The sequence below is a fragment of the Bactrocera dorsalis genome, chromosome 2 (genome assembly GCF_023373825.1).
Source record: "Bactrocera dorsalis isolate Fly_Bdor chromosome 2, ASM2337382v1, whole genome shotgun sequence".
NCBI classification, from domain to species: Eukaryota; Metazoa; Arthropoda; class Insecta; order Diptera; family Tephritidae; genus Bactrocera; species Bactrocera dorsalis.
In genome coordinates, this window is record NC_064304.1 from 26,217,924 (window position 1) to 26,240,282 (window position 22,359).

Sequence of the window (22,359 nt, forward strand, 5' to 3'; positions counted from 1 at the left end):
TAAAAATGTAATATAAAATAACTTTTAGTGCTCAGTTGAAGTCTTTTGAGCGGGAGAGTATATCGCTCATTTGCTGCAAGACCGGCATAAGTCAAGTTTAAAGTTTTCAACTGACTATAACCTTACACAGTGACTCCAACCTTACACCTCTTCTCAAGCGGAGCATATAAGAGGTATTCATATGAATTTTTCACTCAACATGAAGTATGATATAACGAACAATTCTGCAGCATTAACTCAAAATTCACGTTTTTTGAATTATGCCGGTCTTGCAGCAAATGAGCGATATGTACAAGATCAAAAGAAAAACGTTAAATAGGAAAGAGTTCCGACAGTTTTTGTAGGTATATTCTGTTGTGAAGTACCGGATTATAGGAAGAAGGTTTTTTAACTTACCAATACGATCTCTCTCATAAGAATATTTAATTTTCTATATTAAAAATCGAATTCAGTCGCCACTCCCATCCAATTTAATTCTAATTAGTTTATTAGTCTAATTAGTAAGAATCTTTTCCTCATGAATCACTTCACAATTCTTCTAACAGTAATAACTTCACTATGCATTGTAAAGAGTGAATATAAATTGTGTGTTCGAAGATGTAGATTATTTGTAATGAAATAATAACGACAGATCTTAAAAACACCTTCTAATGACAGCCTTTATGGCCTAAAATTGATATTTTAAAATAATTTTTTGTTGTCTCAAATTGTGGGGATTTTTCGGCAATCGCTCGCTTCAATTTGATGAGTTGTTGTCGGTGGCGTTCCTTATTAATGGCTTCTTCCGGTTTCGAAAGTTCTTCTTCTGAACCCATCAAATACAGATACTACCTTGGTATCACCGATAATCAACTTTGCGGTTGATTTGGCTAGTTGACCATGTAAATATATGAGCCTTTGCGTGAGGGTTATCGTAATGGATTCATTTCTCATCTCCATTTAGAATTTGATGCAAAAGCGACTCCTTTTTATAGGGCTCAAGCGACATTTTTGATATACATCTTTCAACGTCTTCCGACTTCAATTCATATGACACCTAATTTCCTTGCTTTTGAATGTACTACATATATCGGCTTTTAAACGTTTTGAGTCACTTCCAAAGATTCTGTAAGCTGTTCTTGCGTTTGGCAACAATCTTTATCTGTTCTTGCTGCTAGTTGTTAAAGACCCAATAGAACCTTTAATGAAACTGAAATCTCAATCATTATACCGCACGCTAACCTCTACCAATAACGTATAAGAAGTAGTCTATAATTTAGGTGATTATAAAAATAACCATTGCCAAATTTGTTGATATAAGCATTTATGATTTTGATAATAAAAAACGGTTGTAAAACGTTTATAATGTTAACGAATTTATGATTTCAAAAATATGCCAATATAATACATAACATTGACATATGTATATTTAAATAAATGGAATATACATTCATAAAAAATAAACTAAGCAATCACTTAGAATATGCATAACAGCCTCAAAACACCAAGGCAAAAGTGCTCGTATTTAGGTCGTTTGGTCAAAAGTCCATCGATCCGAATATGCGCATAATAACTACACGACAACTGTAAATACACAAAATGTAAGTTAAAGAACTCATAAACGAACATAACAACTTGTGTTGTGCGCAACAAGTTATGACTTAGTTAGTACTCTCTCCAACCGGCACGTCAAAGTGTCGAAATAGCAACAAAGCAATGAATAACTTCTGTTATCATGTGACAACTGACGTTTGGTCATTCACACCGTTGCATGCTGAACGTGGATGCGAATAGAAACAGGGGTTATCAAAATGCATCAGAGACATTTATGCAGGCTATGATAAGTCGTTGTAGTAGTTGTAGATTGGCTTGTAGTAAGGTAGTCGAATTTCTACTGAAAGGGGGTTTCGACTGAATTTTAATATAGCGATTTGACTGCAGATTGCGGTTAGGACATCAGTTTTAATTAGGAAAATCGAATAAATCAATGCTCCTATATATCTAAGCCAAGGCATAGATAAGACCACACAGAAACAGAGGAGCTGTTCCAGCGTCTCTCTCACGCCTACTTCCTTGCACTTTCCACAGTTGTCATCATTAAAACTAGCCATAGGGTTCGCATGTGATGCCAGTAAGATGGGATCTGTGACTAGGTCAGCAACTGTTCCGCAGTCCGATTATATATGCTATAAATAAAAATACAGCATTACAAAAATATCGATTTATTTCTCAACAAGGAGATTATGTCTTACTTAAAACTTATTTAGCCTTGGTCTGCAAAGTCCAAGGCGGTGATAACCTTCTCATTTGATTCAAATTCCTTCCCAGTCAGTGATTTTTTTAAGTGCTTGCCGTCTACTGTAAATGGGGATGTAGTTTGACTAATTCGGTCGTGACGACGTCGGAGAAAGGAGCCGTTATATCACAATTGTGAAAGAGCAAGTTTTCCTAAAAACTTACCGATTCAAACGAGGTTAGATCGCCGAAAGTACAGTCCTTTGTCGGATAAATTCGGAGTCAATTCAGCTAACGGCTGTTGTGAGAATTGTGTATTCCTCCCTTGTGTAGCTTCGTTATGGAAAAATAAAAAAAATAAGTGGTCATCAGCTTCGCCGAATGATGAGTTACGTGATTTATTGGAATCTGATGTATACTGGTAGAGCCATCTTTCTTCGACGGTACGAAAAGAAACTTCTTGATATAGCGCTCAAATAGCACCAAAGGCTGCTCTGTGTTAAGCGGAATGAGCAAACCCGGCATCTATCGATAGTCTTACCATGCCCTAGATAAAGCATGCAGGATATAAACCACGCAGTTTTTGAGATCCTCCTGGACAGCTGCAGATCTGAATAGAGAAGGTACAATCTTCAATAAGAGTGTACAACTGCGGAAGATTTATGGTCCTTTGCGCACTGGCAAAAGCGAATACCACAGTTGGCATAGTTCAGACATTGACATAGCTTAGCGTCCGTATGGAAAAAAAACACTTCATTTCCATTATTCGACGCAATACCCGCCGGGGGAAGAAGAGGAAGACCTCCACTCCGTCGAAAAGACCAGGGGAGAAGGGCCTGGCTACGCTTGGCATCTCCAATTGGCACTAAACAGCGAAAAAGTAGAACGACTTGCGCGCTGTTGTAAACTTGGCTTAAACTGCAGAAGCGGTGTCTACGCCAATAAAGAAGAAGAAGTACTATCTAAGCTATCTCCACCTACACCTGCAAACGGCGCTCTGCCAAACTAGATTGCTGACTTTCTTCATGATATTTTCTTGGTTGGACTAACTTAGCACATGTTTCATCAAATATTCCGACTTCAGTAGAAATTCAGGTGAAGGAAGGACTTAAGGGGTTGAAAGCCTCCGAAGGAGTGTTGGTTAAAGTTTATCTACATAAATTTCGGTTCGTGATTACTCCGATGTGAGTAGTTCATATAGTTAAGCTGTCCTTAACATGCTATGAATTAGACTCGGCTTACGCTGAAGAGTTCCAATATAATTTGAGTATCACTTTTATGATCAATTCCCTAGTACCATTTTCAAGTTCACACCTAAGGGTTATCTGAATAAATTTGCGATATATTTGGCAATGATGTCTAATTTCATTTTCTTTTCTAGCACATCACGAGAGTTCCGTCATATAAGCGTATGACTTATACATACATACATTCAAATACACATGAGTTGATATGAGAATATATAAAATTCATTAGAAGCTCATAAGATTTGTTAAAAGTGCTAATTTTTCCGTACATAAGTGCGATATTTTGTTTTTGTGTGTGTTTCAGTTCAAATGCGGTTCATTGGGGTACCCCAACCCCAGTAGAATGGAGGAATAGAAGGAAATAACAAAATATTGTAATATGTTCTGATAAATGTGGTGACATACTAATCGCTGTTGTATGAGTCACCCTGCAATAGAAATTACCCTTGATATGGTCTGTGGGTAGCTACTTATATACCATACTTTGGTGTGTATGTTTATATCGTTAAATATTTCACTCCCATTCTCAGAACTGTTTGGTTAAATTTCATTTTGATAACATTTTGGATTAACTTCATAAAAAATTTAGCGATCACGCATTTAATTTAATTTTTCAGAATACTATACATATGCATATTGTATTATGAATACTATACTAATCGAATTTCCAGAAAGTGTTTTAAAATGAAATCAAATTTTGAAATTGACAAAAATATTAATTTTTAATTTTACAAATTTCTACTGAATGAGACACGTGAACCGATTTTTTATTTGAAGATATTATTTTTAATTAATTTCGTATTTTTTTTAAGTCTTAAAAGAAAAATGTTTCCTTGAGGTTATATTTAGTTAAGTTAAAAGGTCAATCAGTAAACAGATCCAACTTGAATAGCTGAGAATGCCGGTCTATTGTGATACCGCTCGATCCGATAATCTACTGAATACTCGTAAGTATTGATCAAAAAGGCTCTTAAGAATCGACAGACCGTTTGGAGCTTGCCACACATTTGTTGAGACTAATATCTATTCCGGGTGAAATATGACTGTCGAGAAATTTTCAACCTCAATCTTGCAAAAGCTGGCCAATGGAGCCGGGAGTGCCTGGATGTTTCCACCTCATCTGCCTCAATACAATTTTATTAGTCTGATAAGATTTTAAGCCTTAGTCTTAGCCTTTAGCAGGTCCAAGTTTAGAACGCAAGAGGCCAATGGAGACTGAACTTTGCAGTTTGAAAATAAAGTGCTTTATCAAAGCACGTATTTCCGATATACCTGTCGAAATGAAAGCGCCTCTTTTTCAGCGACTTCGCCCCATCGACATATCCCACGTCTATAAATGAGATGAAAAAATCAGGAATAGCCTCTGTCTAAGTTTTCAGGGATGCAATTGAAGGAGGAGTTAATTTTAGTAGGCCCCAGTTTGGACTCTTTCATGTTCCTAGCCTCCTTGTATCTTACAGCGATCCGCGCAGCAATGAACCTATTTTCTTGTGACACCATACACAATCACAACAGACTTACCATGGCTCCACTAACCGCACCTTTTAATGGCTGCTCCATTTCGATGTTCTCTATTTTTTTTTTAAGAAACTTCAAATTTATGTTTATTATCATTCGAAAGAGCATTCTTTGACATTTATTTTTTGAAGATTATCTCTTTAAAATTTTGCCTGCGGCTACGTCAAAGATGGTCCATCCGTTGAGTCCGATTTCGATGACTCATTCGAGCACTTCGGCTGATAGCTGGCGAATGACACGCCTGATGTTTTGATCGAAAGCCTGATTCGAAGCGGAAAATTACCTGCTTACCGAAGTTTTCTCTCAATAAACCCATTGACTCATGCGATGTGTGGGATGTGGCGCCGTCTGTTTGAAACCAAAAGTCGCCGAGATCACGAGCTTCAATTAGGCCTCAAATAGTTGGTTATCTTGGCGCGATAATGGTCGCCTTTGACGGTTATGTTCTCAGCGGCATCCTTTTTCAAGAAATATGGACCATTGATTCCACCGGCCCACAAACCACACCAAAGTGTTGTTTTTACCTAGATGAAATGACAGTTCTTCAATCTCTTCAGATTGCTCTTCGTCCCCAATTCGGCAATTTAGCTAACTAGCCAGAAATGGTCCTCATCGCTGAACAAAATTTGTCACTTGGGAGGTCGAGCGATTTGATTTCTTGTAAAAGCTGTATTTTGTAGGCTTTCAATTTAATTCTGAACAAAAATAATATGACGGCTTGACACGACTCACGCATGATCTGTCAAAAAAGGCTATTGAAAAAGTATCTCTACTTAGATCACTCGTTATTATTGTGATTTTGTAACAAATTAAGTTATTTCGATAGTAATTGCACCGTGTACGGAATACACTTTCGCACAACGATCGCACGATAAGTTGTGAAAAGCGCTTGCGTTGTGGGGTGAGTTATGGAAGAAAGCGCGTCGAATGCGCTTCACAACAATTTGCAAAATATTAGCGATCTTTGTTGCTGTGCGAACAATGAGCAAAAAACAGCTTACAAGTAAAAGCTATTCATTTAAAATTTGTTGCACTGAAGTTGTTAATTTGCAAAGCCAGTGGCGGTCAGTGTCAGCAGTTGTGATTGTCTGCGTTGCAGCTGCCGCTCGGCCAGTAAATGAAGCACGTTTCCATTCCGTTTTCATTATCAAGGCGCGCGTGCACTACTTTCAGGCATACACATAAAGGGTGATTTTTTAAGAGCTTGATAACTTTTTTTTAAAAAAAAACGCATAAAATTTGCAAAATCTCATCGGTTCTTTATTTGAAACGTTAGATTGGTTCATGACATTTACTTTTTGAAGATAATTTCATTTAAATGTTGACCGCGGCTGCGTCTTAGGTGGTCCATTCGGAAAGTCCAATTTTGGGCAACTTTTTCGAGCATTTCGGCCGGAATAGCCCGAATTTCTTCGGAAATGTTGTCTTCCAAAGCTGGAATAGTTGCTGGCTTATTTCTGTAGACTTTAGACTTGACGTAGCCCCACAAAAAATAGTCTAAAGGCGTTAAATCGCATGATCTTGGTGGCCAACTTACGGGTCCATTTCTTGAGATGAATTGTTGTCCGAAGTTTTCCCTCAAAATGGCCATAGAATCGCGAGCTGTGTGGCATGTAGCGCCATCTTGTTGAAACCACATGTCAACCAAGTTCAGTTCTTCCATTTTTGGCAACAAAAAGTTTGTTAGCATCGAACGATAGCGATCGCCATTCACCGTAACGTTGCGTCCAACAGCATCTTTGAAAAAATACGGTCCAATGATTCCACCAGCGTACAAACCACACCAAACAGTGCATTTTTCGGGATGCATGGGCAGTTCTTGAACGGCTTCTGGTTGCTCTTCACCCCAAATGCGGCAATTTTGCTTATTTACGTAGCCATTCAACCAGAAATGAGCCTCATCGCTGAACAAAATTTGTCGATAAAAAATTTTCGAACCGAACACTGATTTTGGTAATAAAATTCAATGATTTGCAAGCGTTGCTCGTTAGTAAGTCTATTCATGATGAAATGTCAAAGCATACTGAGCATCTTTCTCTTTGACACCATGTCTGAAATCCCACGTGATCTGTCAAATACTAATGCATGAAAATCCTAACCTCAAAAAAATCACCCGTTATATAACGCGCACTCGTATATTTGTGCATAAATATTATTCCGCTGACGAGCATGCTCAAAGTCAGCTAAACATTCGCGTATGTCGGCATGTAGCTTAGTTTGTTGTAACAAAACTCATTTGTTTGCATGCAAATAGTTTAGCGGCGTGTAATCAGCTGTCGGCGCGCAGCGGATATGCGCTCAAATGCAGCTTTTTTACGACCGAAAGTGATATTCTCAGTGGCAGCGGAGTAACGGATCAGAGTGCAACAGACGCCGCTGATTAATTAATGACACACTGGGGCACTCGGCATCTGCATAAATTCATATTTTCCGTCTGTTTTATCGTTCGGGTTTTGTATTCGCAAGTACATGTGTGCAGTTGTGTGCAAAAAAATAGTACCTAGTATTTGCATTAAAATAATCATCTATAAACACATAATTTTTGGAAATGGTTAACACTCCCTTGAATAAATGTTAGTCCCTTCCCTAGCCAAACAAGTCTTAAGGGGTTGAACAATACAAAAGTTTACTTATCATTAAATATTACATTTCTCCAATGATGGTTGATTTTCTTGCGTCCAATGCAACCCTTTCAATGTGCTTTTGAAAGTAAGGATTTGATTACAATGCGTTCGTTATTGCTGCGTTCGGAACCAGAATTCTGAAGTCTTTCCCTAATGGTATTTAGAAATATATCCCCTTTAAACATATTTTTTTTTTACTTTTGCTTTGTCCTCACTTTTAGTTGTCACTTGACTCCTCTTCCTTCTAGGCATTTCACCTACTTTTCCAGTTTCTCCATAATGGTCAAATCTGGATATTTACGTAATTTGAATTTTTTATAGTCTATTTGCGACCTTTAGGACGCTTCGGAAAAGACTGCCTAAAATGTTGCTTATACTGAGAACTAATTTTTCTTGTTTCACGGCAAGTCGTGACACATTAAAACGATCGAAAAAAGCGGACCGAGCTCTAACGTTCTTCACGAATTGCGCTAAGGTTTTGAATGCACTGTAGGGTAATTTTTTCTTAGATCGTATAACACTCAAACCTATAAACAAAATATCAAAGCACTGTTTTGATTTTTAAAAGGTTACATGGGTTTACGGTTTTTTTTTTTACTAAATCCTACAAACTTCTAGAATATTGTCCAAAATTTTCAAGTTGATCCGAGTAATAGTTTCGGAGATACAGCTTTGAGAACTTGTGCGCTCGAGGCTACCTAGGCTGGGCGCCGTCTTTAAACGCCTTTTTCTCAAAACTGTGTTTTTGAAGTCGTTGGCGAAATTTTTCGAGCACTACTCAACCGATTTTCGTGAGATTTTACACAGGTCTTTGAGATACAATTCTTAAAGACTTGGGTGCAGGATTTTTTTTTCGATCACTGGTATTTAAAAAAAAAACATTGTCGCAAAATTTTCGTTAAAATTTTAATTTTTTTTTTGTAAAATTGTCTGCCAAATATCCAATTCAGTTTTTTTCCTTTGTCCAAGTTCTAAGTAAAGGTTTTAACTAAAACACATATTTTTTGCACTTTGGATGATCCTGTAAGGTGTTATCCTGCCAACGCGGGCGCATATTTTTTCCGAGAGGTCACCGGAAATGGCCGAGTTTTTCCAAAAATTTCAGAATTTCTTTGTTAATAGTGTATGTTTGTAACAATAAAGAATTCTAATAAAATATTTAATTTTTTATATAAGACAAAAATTTTTCAAAAAAGACTGTTTTTTACCCAATGAAACCTATATATCCCCTTAAATTTTAATAAAAATAAATTTTTCTTTATGATAGACTATTCTTTCTTAAATTCTAAATCGATATCTCAAATAGTTTTTAAAATTAATTAATGAATTTAAAACTTAAAAATAACATTAGTTTTTTTTTTAACTCCCAAAAATTGGTTTTTCTTTAGACAGTCACACTAGGCGTCACCCAATACTTGGTAAACTATATTTTGTGAGCAATGTTATTATTTTGAACACAGCTGTATGCATGTACATTATTATGTACATATTTCAAATCTCCACGGTCATGGGCATGCATAAATAGATTTAAGTGAATACGAGTATGCCTACACGTTGTAAATCATTTGTTGTCATACATATTTACAATATGAAAGTGAACTTATAAAAGTTATGAATTTGTAAATCATATCTATCGGAGAATAGTGCGCTTACGCATATATGTATCTATATTCTCAGTTATTCTGAATGTGTGTCGGAATACGAATTAAGCTTTTAATTATATGCAGAGGCATAGCCTACAAAATTTACTACGGGGTTGTTATTGTTAAAATGATACTCTTTTTGGTGTTTCAATATATAAGTGTAAAGTCAACATCACATAAATATTAAATAATCTAGGCTTATGTTTTTATAATTTTGTCTAAGGAAATGTAGGACGGATACTGATACTTTTCTATAAACCTACATACATATAATGTATTTCTTTCCTTGTTGTATATACAGTCGAAAATCCAACAATTCTTCATAAAATTTTTATTACAAGACAGTTGGAGAACTGCTATGTGTCCAAAAAACACCAAATCAACAACTTTTTGATAATTTTTTGTACACCACCAAAAACTCACCACTTCCAAAGCCTTTAATGAGTTTATTGATTGACTTTATTATAACTGGTTGAACTACCTCAACTTTATACTAATTAATCCGCTAATTAATACACTAATTAATACAAATTTATTCTCTCTAACTTCAATTAAATATCGGCGATTTGGTGTTTGAGAGTAAAAATAAAAAAAAAAATGAGATATTACTCACTGTCTTCGTCATCTCATTGGCATATTTAACAATTGTTGAGAAACACATAATATTAAACTCGTACTATGCTTTCAAGAATTTTAATTTTAGAAAAGTATAAGCCATTAAATTTGCCTGGCTTAAATATGGCAAAACTAATGATCACATGCAGACCGCACTGATGGTTGGCAGCCAACGGTGCACGGCACTTAACATGGAGGGTTTTGTAAAAGTATTATTAGATACTCATTTTCCACGATCGGATGCGAGACCTGTCGTAGTACCCAGGCAAGATGACGGTCTCATGTTCACCCAAGAAATGGGTTTCGAATCTTTTAAGATAGCTGGTACGGAGGGTATATTTCCCGCTGTACTACAAAATGGTGTAGATATACTGTCCCTAGTATTTATAATGCTTATGTATGTTTACGGTACACGCCAAGTAGATTACAGAAACCGGCAAATGAAAACTACTCCGTGCCAAAATCTTGCAGACCGATCAGCCTTCTTACTAAAAAGTATGCTATCCTCTCGATCTTATCAAACTAGAAATCCCCCGAAGCCGATTGGAGTTCAGGCGTATGTCAACGAAAAATCGTTTGATACCGCCCTATACGAGGTAGTAGGGACAATCGAAAGTTCCTTAAAAAACGAGAATTCACCCCAGTGGCATTTATTGACGTGGAAGATGCATGCAATAACGCTAGCACGGCTGCACGGATTTCGGTCATTGCTTCTTTTGGCATTAATCAGAACCTGTTGGCCTGGCTAAGTCATATGCTAAGCAATAGACAAGCCGTATACGATGGTCAAGGTATAATAATCACGCACCAGCTCACTTGTGGTAGCCCGCAGGCAGGTATCCTATCCCCCTTGCTGTGGGTTAATTTGATCAATGAATTATTACTTTTCCTTGACAGGAAGAACTTAAAGGTTGTCTACTACGTGAACGATCTCGCTGTCCTCTGGTCAGGATTGGATCTTAATCCGCATATTCCGACGCATAGAAAAGGACCTTGAGCCCACTGACTAATTTACCCCTCATTAAGGGGTAGAACCATTTCACTATTGAGCTCGGTCAAATATCTCGCTGTTATCCTAGATAAAAAACTAACTGGAGAACACATTGGGAGCAGAGCTTCCAAAACCCTTTGAATCTGGAACATCTCCAGAAAAGCGATTATCACAAAGTGGGGTTTACGACCCCATATAGTCTCTTGACTGTATACATACCAACACCTGGAACAAACCTGGCTTGTTTGCTGGGGATTACTGGCATAATGAAAACTACTTCAGCATATGTTCTGGAGGTTACCTTTGAAATTCACCCAATACACATTCAAGTGAGGTTTATGCTTATGGTCAGCCTGCTTATGATTTTAGGCCACTGAAGCTGGCGACGCCTTGGGCATAGCATCGTAATCGACCTTGTTAAGGAACTCGCTTTAAGCTGGTAATTTTTATATTTTTCTTTGATTTCTCAGATAATTTTATGCACATTTTTTCGGAGGTCATTCTGGACATCGGCTACAGGATAAAGTCAATAAAAATTTTTCCAAAATTAATCGCTCATAATTAAATCTGATTAAATTTCCCACACTCAGCGGGTCAAAAATTAAATAGGGAATATTTCACAAGTACGTCAACTGTTAACGGCTAAGAGCTTTGAAGAAAAACTGAATGATTTCGCCATGAAACCATAAATCGGAAAATTGCAAAGGTTTAATTAATGACTTTAGCTACATACGCTGGACTCTCATTTGGATTTCTTTGTTCGTGTTTGTCATGTTTCAAGTGACAAAAAAAGTTCCCATTTTGTTAACTAATGTAATTCATAAACATTTGATCGATTGCTAAGAATTTCCTGATAAAATTATTTGCAATTGTTCGCTATAAAGCAATAATAGAAAATTTGATAGTGCCTCTCAAAGAGAGAAGCACATAATGAGTGTTTTATATAAATTCGTTGAGTCATTTTGGTTTTTAAAACTATCGTCTAACTTTCTAGTAACTTCAACAGCACCAACTTTACGACAGTTTAACCAATTACAATTGTAATCTAATTTCTATCGCTTTTAATTGCTGCAATTCATCCGAAACTCGAGCACAAAGTGATCCATTATTCCATTAGATCCACCAATACCGTTAGCACTTCATGAACATTTTGCTACGCGTGTCGGTTGGTAAGGAGATAAAACTTTGTTAGGCTTTTTTGATTTACATATAAATATACATATGTACGTAGACATATGTATGCTATGTATATATGCATATACATAGTGCATGTATAGTAACTGTATGCTAGAGCACGGAAAGCTCGAGTGATTCATAGTATGTGCTGGCGTCGGTAGGCACTTCGAAAGGAAAACATACTTATCTGCCAAGCTGCGATTCACCCACCCGCCTTCTCGACACTGCAATTCATTTCACCTTCAACTCAAGTGCACTAGCTTTTGTTGGTGTTGTTGTTGTTGTTGCTTTTTTATTGCTTTGCGGTTACGGTTGTAGCTGCTGCCATCAGTCGAGGGCTACACTTGACTACGACTTATCAACACTACTATGATTGCTTACGCACACACTCCGCTATAAAAACACACCTACATGCCTATACAAATATAGATATACTCGTACATACATATGTGTGTATTGTGAAGGGTGCCGGTGCCTAGGCGTCGCATGAAGAATTTCACATGTCTGCATTTGAATAAAGCGAGCGCAAATACGACATGAAATTCTTGTTTGTTTGCTAATCGAAAAAAGGGCTAAAAGCGAACCTAAAAAAAAAAATACAAAAATCCAGTTAGCAAAGAAGCGCTGAATTTTTACAACTTTTTGTTAGTTTTTTTACAACTGAAATGCAATAAATAATATTATTCACTCGCAGCGAGGCTCTAACGCTTATTTTGATATTTCATCCAATTTCATGCTCTTGACTTTAGGTAGCCTTGTAAAATTGGTGCAATGCATATCGGCTGCATTTGCCTCTACATATGATCAGCTGATGCCCCTGCTGTTGAGATAACGGTTGTGTGGTTGCAATATTTGCCAGTGATATGTTTAGTTGTCGTTTTCATTACGCTTTCGCAAATGCAAAATAATAGCTTCATTGTTGTATTTGTTACGCGTGTTTGTTGTTGTAGTTCAAGGCGTTTAGGTGAATGGTTAAATTGTATAGAAACCAATATTTAAGCCAATTATCTGTGGCAATTGTGCTTGGACCCGACTGCTTCAGTGGAATTCAATCTTTTTGTTGTTGCTTTCATTGTTGATTTTCATTTTCATTTCATTGCGTATTACAATTACAATATTTATATTTTTTTATACTCGCTTGTAGTCTAAGCATTTTGTTTTCGTGTTTACTATTTGCCTAAGCGCCCACACGCCGCTGATCAAGAGCATTTAGCTATTTGTTAAGCGTTTACTTGTATTTTTCTTCATATTTGCGAGCTTGATTAGTGGCAGCTCCATCTTTGAGCGCGTGATGATTTAATAATTTTGTTATTGAACTTTATTAATATGCCACGCTTACGTAGACACTTTGAAACTATACTCATTAGTTAAGTTTTCATTATTCACAGCTGATTTATTAGGTGATTATACACTTATAAATTCGAATAAATACTTTTATTTTCAGCGTAACACTTATAGTCTTAAGGGTTTATTCTAGCATATAAATCTAAATTTTGAGGTTTTTGGCAGTTCTTTAAACAGAAATTGATATTTTAAGGGATTATATACTGTGAGAAGGCCGAAAAAGGCGAGTTTTCCAGAATTTTTCTGAGAAAATTTCATTTTAAATTTCATTAAACCAAAAATTTCTACACATATTATGGTTCTTCTAACTGTATTTGGAGGCTTAGTATTAGTAAAAATATTTATTTGCAAAGGAACTACAGCTGATCTCCGGGAGTTCCTCTCAAAAAAGACGTTTTGCGGTGACCATTATATTGTATCACTGAACTGAATCCTCTGAAATTAAAAAACAAACTGATTTCGTTTAAGTAATGTTAATGGTTAATCTTGTAATTAATAGAAGGAATAAGCAAAATTAAATTTTTTGACAAAATGGCGGTTTCTCAAAAAAAAGATTCGATTGTTGACCAAAATTTCGTTCTTACACTCGTGGCCACACCACACAAACCTTACCACTCTATTTTCTAAAAAAATTTTCGGTCTTTTTCGTTCGTTCGGGATTTTTTTCTATTCGGGAAAAGTTCTAGGGCTCGGTTGTAGTCTGATGACATCGGAACAGCAGAATGAAGTTATATACAGAGTTTGGTTGATATCGACCGAGTAGGTCCAGAGATATGGATTTTTACCCTAAATGTTGGCGGGGCCACGCCCATAGTGCAAATTTGACCAAATTTGACACCAGCTCCTATAAAACCTTCTCATACCATCTCGAGTGTAAAATTTAAGCTCGACGAACAGAGACCAAATTCTACAACTCACTCATCATTCTCGTCCTGCTATGTGATGCAGAAGCATAAACCATGACAACTTCTGTTGAATCGCCGTTACGAGTTTTCGAAAGAAAGGTTCTGCGGAAGATTTATGGTCTTTTGAGTATTGACAACTCGAATACCGCAGTCTATAGAACGATGAAATACGACGGCATTGAGATAGTTAAGCGAATTAAAAGTCAGCGGCTGCGCTGGCTAGGTTATGTTGTCCAAATTGATGAAAACACTCTAGCTCTGAGAATATTCGACGGAGTACCACCCGGAGGAAGCAGAGGAAGAGGAAGACATCCAATCCGTTGGAAAGACGAGGTAGAAAAAGGACCTGGCTGCATTTGGAATTTACAATTGACGCCAAACAGTGAACAGGGAGAATTACTGGCACGCTGTTGTAAACTCGGCTATGACCGCGTAAGCGCTGTTTGTCCAATAAAGAAGAAGAAGATTTGATTATACTATTCTATGTGATTTATTCCGCTTGTTTGTTCGATTCGCTATGACCCACTGTTAAGCGAATCGAAGTTATTTTTTTGGTGCTTTATATTAGAGTCATTTTGTAAACTGCTGATATAAATATTTGTAGCTGAAAGCTTTTTCGTAAGGACTAATAAACAAGCAAAAAGTACCAGGGTTTCATTACTTTTATGCGCTTTTTCAAATTAATATGGAAAAATAATTTTCTCTTGTAAAAATAAGCGCAGCATTCTAATTAAATTTGCATTTCAAACTTTTCCACCGTTCAACTTAACCTCTACACTAGCTATGTAGTGTTACAGGTATATTGCCCTAAAGGGCAGAATTTCTCCGAAATTGCCCCACTGACATCGCTAGTTTTCCATTTCACCAGCGATCTCCACTACGCGACTTTGCTTGGAAAACAAGTTTTTCGCTGGTTACTTTGTGCGATTATTTTTTCCCCATTTTTTTCACATTTTATGACTTCTTGCGGACGAGCTTTATTACGTTGGCCGCACTATCATTTCGACCGGTTGCTTGTCTCTTTATCTATCTATTATGTTTCTTGTACGTAGTTCATACGCTTGTTTGTTTATTTTCAATGCGCTTTCTTCGCTCTCCATTCACCTCATTATACACCTCCACACACTTTTGTTCTTGCCTTTTGATATTTACCTCATGTGAGTATGTCGTACTTGCTTTGTGGCTCGCGGTTGCTTGCCACCAACGTGCCATTTCATGTACCTCCATACATACATATGTATACAATTATCGTTTACACTTTTTGTGGTTATTTAAATTGCTATATCTTCACAATCGTACACACCATATACATATTCATGATATGCTTTTTACATTTCAAGTATCACTTTGTAGGATTGTAATAATAAAATGGTGAAAAGTTCATTCTACTTGAGAGAGGGAATACGATTTGAGTTGAGGCCGTGTTGTGATTATTGTTTATGTGTGTTTCACTGTGTCAGTTGAGGAGTAAAACCAATTGGATTTCGTTGTTCTGAAAGTTGCATTCCAGAACTGGTCTAGTTTGTATGTTTATACAGTGAACAGGGTATACAAGCGGGGTTTTCCTTTGGTATATACGCGAACTAGTGCCTCTGTTTTTGAGATATCGGGCTGAAGTTTCGGATACGCCCTTTTCTCCCAAAGGAACTGCTCATTTGTCGGAATCATAGATATTAGGCCACTGTTGCTTACACTTGTCATTCAAACTGAGCGATCAAAGTCAAGTCCTTGTTAGGAAAACTTGTTAATTTGAAAGGATATCTTCACAAAATTGCACAGATATTTGACCAAAGGAGCGCTAGAATCTTTCTAAACAATGTCGGGCAACCATAGCTTATAGCTGCCATACAAACTGTGCTATAAAAATCAATATAAATATCCTATTATACTCATTTCTGGTATAAGGATATTGTGGTCGAAGTTAACATTTTATCTTGTTTTTGACAGAAATTTTAGATATTCGCTTTGGCAAAACCGGTCTAAAAAATTGGTAGCGTTGAAAGTAGCGATTATACCATTTTATTGAGACATCCTCATAATCTCTCTCTCTCTCTTCCACTCCAACACCGAATTCAACTCGAGAACCTTGTAGTTGCTTTTACAAATAAATTTCTCGTTAAGAGAGTATAGCGAGCAGACAAAAGGTGAATCGAATACAGCGAGATCGAAGTCTACACAAAGTCAATTTCGTTTTCATCGTCGTTAACCGATCTCAATTAGGTACTTTTTTATGGAAACGACTGTGACCTGAAAATTGTAAGATAATTAAATAATTTTTTTCTGAACTTAACTTAAAGGCTAATTGTTGTTTTTTGGCAGATAATTTTCTATTGAGATTGAGAGACAGCAAATTGAACTTAATTTTTGTTAATTATGTACAAATTAAATGAAATTTGTAAGAAATATGTATGTATTTGGTTTCAAAATATTGAAGCTCTCTTAATTCCCAATATGGTAGCTCTGCTTATGGTCTGTGTTCATTAGTTTTAGTTTACACAAGAGATAGATCGTGTTCTATGGACACTCGATGGATCAGCCATTAAACTCTATCATTAAATCTCTTAATATTTTGTTATAAAATAGAACGGTCTGTAGAATAACAGTGAGCATGAGACGAAGAGTTACTTGCCGGACCTTGATAATTTAATTTTGAATAAAATTATCCCCATAACTTACCTCGTGGTCCTACAAAAGTATAGCTAAAGGTTCAACATAACTTATTACCTCAAAGACAAGCTACGAGGGAATTACTTTGTTGACCGCTTGCCGCCAAGTCTAACTGGGTATATTGTTGTTTTTGTTGTTATTCATCAACATTTGGTTTTCGTCATTTGCTATTCACCGTTTGCCTTTCAACATTCGTCATTGTGGCTAAGTAACCTGAGGTTAAACAGAAACATGGCTGCATTGGCCTAGTTTTGCGCGCCTCCGCCAGACACTCTTCACCTGACCGCCTGCTTGATTATATTGTAATGGCATAGTGAGAGAGCAAGAAAGATGGAAAAATGGTCGAAAGGTTGCGTGTCTTTACAAACTTAGTTATTTGCATGAGCAGAGTAAATTTGTGACTTTGTATATACATATGTAAGCATGTTTATATCGGCTACATTCGAATGCAATTTTGTACGATTTAATTATGCTGTTCCGCTCGTTATCTTTGCCGTTGTCTTCAGTGCGCCCATCACGTCCAACCGATTGGTGGCAAAGTGTCATCGTGCAGTTCGTGCAATACAAAGTACATATATACCTATGTATAATGGTATATACATACATATATTTATAATGAATACCTTTGTGTTTGGCCGGCAGCTGTTGGTGGCCAAACGACTTCAGCGAGTTAGGCCAGCTATGACCATTAAAAAGTGCCATAAAACTTGGTCACTGCACTTGATCGCCTATCTGCGGTTGTTGCTGTTTCATGTGCACAAATTATGCATTGTTATGGCGGTTTCAAAGCGTATTCGTACTTTGCTGATTAAAAGCTGTGTTCTACTGAATTTATGCGTGGCATTTTTAATAAGAATAAAATTATAAAAACATATTTTCATTTTTTTTTTCATTTTTTCGTAGTAAACACTCAGCACAAAACTATTCAATTATTTCTCTAAATGGTTGTTTACAACAGTTTCGTCAGGTTCATCATCATTTTATTTTAATTTATGTTTTTTCTTTTGTTCGTGTTTTTTTTTAACCCAAGTGAACGTATTTAATATTCATTGTTAGCATCGGCTGATGTTCTCGCGTTAACAAGAGCATAAAATTGATTAGTTTGTAAACAAATAACTAACAAAGTGTTGACTTAAATTAAGGTAGTCATTATATTTTTCAAAACAAGTATGGAAATATTATCATTCACTACTAGCGGGAAACCTCATAAAACATCTTGGTATCAGCCTTAGAACATAATATAACCTGTGGGTAAAAAATAGTAAGACTTTTTAAGTAATTCTAACTATTCGTTAAAATATATTTTTTTCTAGGTTGGTATGACTGTCAGTGACATCTGTGCCAAATGTCTAATCAAAATAATCATTAGTGTTTAGTAATCGCTTGTCTTTATAAAGTACATAAAGTGCATTCGGCGATTTTTACGGTCAGTGAAATTATTCAACAAAGAAGTTCCTTTCAATTTTGTGTGCGGAATAAAATTTCTGATGCCGAAACAATCAGAACATTGGAAAAGGCCTGTGGTGATAATCGTTTGTCGCAAGCAAGTGTTTTCGATTGGAACAAATTATTCAAAAAAGGACGAGAACGCGTTGATAATGTAAAAGAGTAGAGGTCTTACTGGTATAGATAGAATATGGGAGGGATCATTGAAAATCTTTTTGGAAGATCATTTCGGTCTAAGAAAAGTGAAAGCACTATTGGTTCCAAAATCACTCAATTTTTTCGAGAAAGAGCGTCGTGTTTACGCTGTGAAACAATGCATTCCGACTTCGAGGAAGTCATGGAACAATTCTGGCGATGAGCCTTGGATCTAAGCTTACGACGCGGAAACAGTTGATCAAAAGGCCAAATATCGTGGCAGGGGTGAGCCTAGGCCGAAAAAACGACGTTAGAGTATGTTGATAGTTTTCTTCGATTATCGAGGTGTTTATGCACTCCGAATTCCTTCCGACCAGCTAAACTGTCAACCATCGCATTCGCCTGTTTTCAGACGACATTAAACGTGAATCGCTACGCGCATGGAAGGATTTGCCGGAAATCGGCTTTAACAACTGCTTTGTGGATTGGAAAAAATGTTGGCACAAGTGAGATTACTTTATGGAGAACGACATAGATTTTGAAAAATAAATTAAGAATTTCAAAATTATGACCAAAGTCTAACTATTTTTTTGCTCATAGCAGTATGTACATTAGGGTGTGTCATTCTGAGGCAACATTTTTTTTCAACGGTTATTGTGCGGAGGTACATTTTTGGGCTTCAATAAACTGTTCTATTTGCTACAATGTGTTTTTGGTCGATCAAATTTGTTGTCTTATCAATGTTCGAATCTTGTTCGAAAAAAAGGTTGACCTGCGAAGATATAATAGAGTCTAGAAACTTCGCTATAATCACGCGAAATTTCGGTTGGGCATTCAATTAGTTCAGATCACTTATTTTGTATTGTGTAAAAAATAAATTATTTGATTAACAAAACACTGAAATTGTTGTATTTAAGCCATTTTGGTTGCGTTGGGAAAAGCCATTGTTTTGAACTTATTGAAACATTAAAAAATAGGCTTCTTCAACCCATTTAGCGCACTGGCTAACGAATCGAACTATTGCCAGACAAATAAATTGTAGTCCTAAGACTTGTAAAAAGGCACTAACTTCTTGAGCGGAACATTAAACTATTAGAATTCCTTCCAATTCTACGAAGTTGGCCATTTAGACTAAGAAATTAGCCATAGTAAAGGTGAGTCTTTCAACTGTTCATCGTACAATCGAAATGTGAAAGAAAATTTGCTTCGATTTCCAAAAGAGTACTTGACTTGGAATTTTCAATCTCACACTCGGCTTTAACCAGCTTCTTTTTGCTTATTTTAAAATTCTTATTTTTAAAATAATTTTTAAATTTCATCGACTTCTGAAACCACCTAATGCACAGTAGTTAATTGCGCAGATGACGTTTTATGGATAGAATTTTAATGAAAAATATGTAAATTTGAATGGTTTGAATGTTTACTCCTGAAAACGGCAATATTCTCACGTTGCTTACTAAGCCCTTCTTGATCAAATAAATGTATTAATTGGGAGCACGCGCTTTATAGAACACATACCTTATATTTACACAAACAGGTTAACATATGAAAACATTATTCTTATATATATGAACTTACAGTTGGCGTATTCTAGAAAATATTTACTAACACAAAAATTATTATTTTTTATTGCTTTTGTGGTTAGAGCTTTAAGTCATTTCAATTGTTTTCGTTATTATTTACGTTTATGCAACAAAAACAGTTGTTACAAGTGTTAAACAAGAGGCTCATAAGTAATTAATAACAAGTAAGGAAGGGCTGAATTCGGGTACAACCGAAAAATTTACACTTTTACAATTTAAAAAAATCAAAACCAGGGAAATACTTTAAGGTGTAAAACGTCAACCAGAGGATCGGAATCTGAAATACATAAAATATAAATAACTTATGCACTGACCGACATATTCAGCATAAGGTTTGGTAGAAAAACGAAAATTGTTATATCTAGTATATAGGCAGTATCGATCCGATTTTATCTATTAACTATTATCATGCCACATACTAAAAATATGTTCCCCGGGTTCCATTAAGGTACCTCACAAACAATCACCAATCTATGGAGTAAAGTCAGCCGGATATTATAAAATCTTGATATTAATTATATGGGGGGTACGTAAAGATTTCTCCCGATTTTATTTATTTTAGGCCCAAAAATACACTGTTATTAGCAAAACACACTCCTTCAAATTCATGGAGATAATTCACATATTGGCTGGTGTAAACGTTATAAAATCACCCAGAAGTTCAAAAGCCTTTATATTAGGTATATTGACTGATTGACTGATATTTTCGGTCAAAAGTCAATTATAGATACTGAGGTCCATATATTCTGTACTTAACGACTTGAACAGTTTTGTTTGGATTTGGACAATTTTAGGTCATAAGGAACGAAATTTTGCAACCCGTCTTGTCATTGGCGCTCGGTCTAAAATTTTCTCCGTATACATTACATAATGCATGAACTGCATTTTTATACTTTTGATAGTAAAACAATAAAATATGCCGAAAATGCTGTTTTCGATCTTCCATCTTCGATACGCAAAAACTGTAAGAATATTTAAAACTTCACTGAAACCAAAAAAAAAAAATACTTATCGTTTCGGTGTGCGCTCATGATCTGGTCTGGGTAAACTTTGATCTTGAGTGTATCCTTAAAACTATATCAGTAGATTATGCAACAGAAATGCATACAAATTCGATGCATTGCAACCGAATTGTTTAAGCAGGTCAAAAAATTCTTTCAGAATTATGTCGATTATTCGATAGCATGATCTTACACCTTTGAGGTTATGTGTAGTACAAGAGGTCATAACATTTGTATGGACCTACGAATTTCTTTAGATAAGAAGAGCGTCGTGAAGTATAACACTCAGCCTATACACATACTTGTATATGTGTGCAGGGCTTTCACGTTGTGGAATCTTCTATAAATTGAGTTCAACATTCTTTACTGCGGCTTAGCAGGCTTTAATTGATGTTTATGAGGTTTGCTTTCGACGCCATCTTCACTTAATCGTGGTAATAAGACGCTGGAAACAATTACGCACAAGACGTTTATGGTGTTCGGCTGGTAGGCTTGGTGTTAGCGCTGCTGACGATTTCTTACAAATTAACTCATTCACTTCATTTACGCCGTTTTACGGTACTTAAAGTACGCATTGCCAGTTTTCTAATTAAGTTTTACATTTCACATTTGTTGTTAAAAAAAAACCTTGCAACAAATTCTTGCTAGTTTTTCTGCTAACCCACGAGTATGAAAAAATAAAACTCTAATCGATTTTCTCTTCTTATTTACTTTATAGTTTCCGCCATTGTTGAGTATGATTACGAGGCCAAGGAACCCGATGAGCTGGACTTAGTCAAAGGCGCGCTCATACACAACATTAAACAGATGCCGGGCGGCTGGTGGGAAGGCACACTGCAATCCAACGGCAAAATCGGCATGTTTCCGGATAATTTTGTGAGGATTATTGATAACAGCGACGAAAATAAAATCACAATGAGGTTTGTATTCATACTACATGTACTATATTCGTCGAAGAGCTGCACTTTAGTGATAAGAGAGTTTAAATAAGTAATAATAATGTTTTGGAATATGTGCTGATAAGGGTGTAGAAGGGTGAAATATGCATCTTTATACCCTGTACAAAGTATATTAAGTTTATCGGAAGGATTGCAACATCCAGAAGAAAATGTTTTGTCTTGGAAATGAGTTTTCCTATGAAATATATGCTCGTGTATATAAAGATCGGAAGATAGAGTCATGTGGGGGTTTGGAGTCATGTCTAGAAGTTCACGCGAGTGAGGAAAGTTTTATGGGCGCTATTCACTTGG

At 36.2% G+C, this 22,359-nt stretch overlaps 1 protein-coding gene across 12 annotated transcripts in view; it reads left to right on the plus strand.

Moving 5' to 3' along the window:
- The window catches only part of LOC105233900 (serine-rich adhesin for platelets), a 57,850-nt gene that overhangs the window by 6,383 nt on the left and 29,108 nt on the right, over positions 1-22,359 (plus strand). For all 12 annotated transcript variants that reach the window (XM_049447603.1, XM_049447591.1, XM_049447592.1 and 9 more), the window contains one exon: positions 21,828-22,029. In XM_049447603.1, the coding sequence (XP_049303560.1) occupies positions 21,828-22,029 (202 nt within the window). The remainder of the gene's footprint in view (positions 1-21,827; positions 22,030-22,359) is intronic.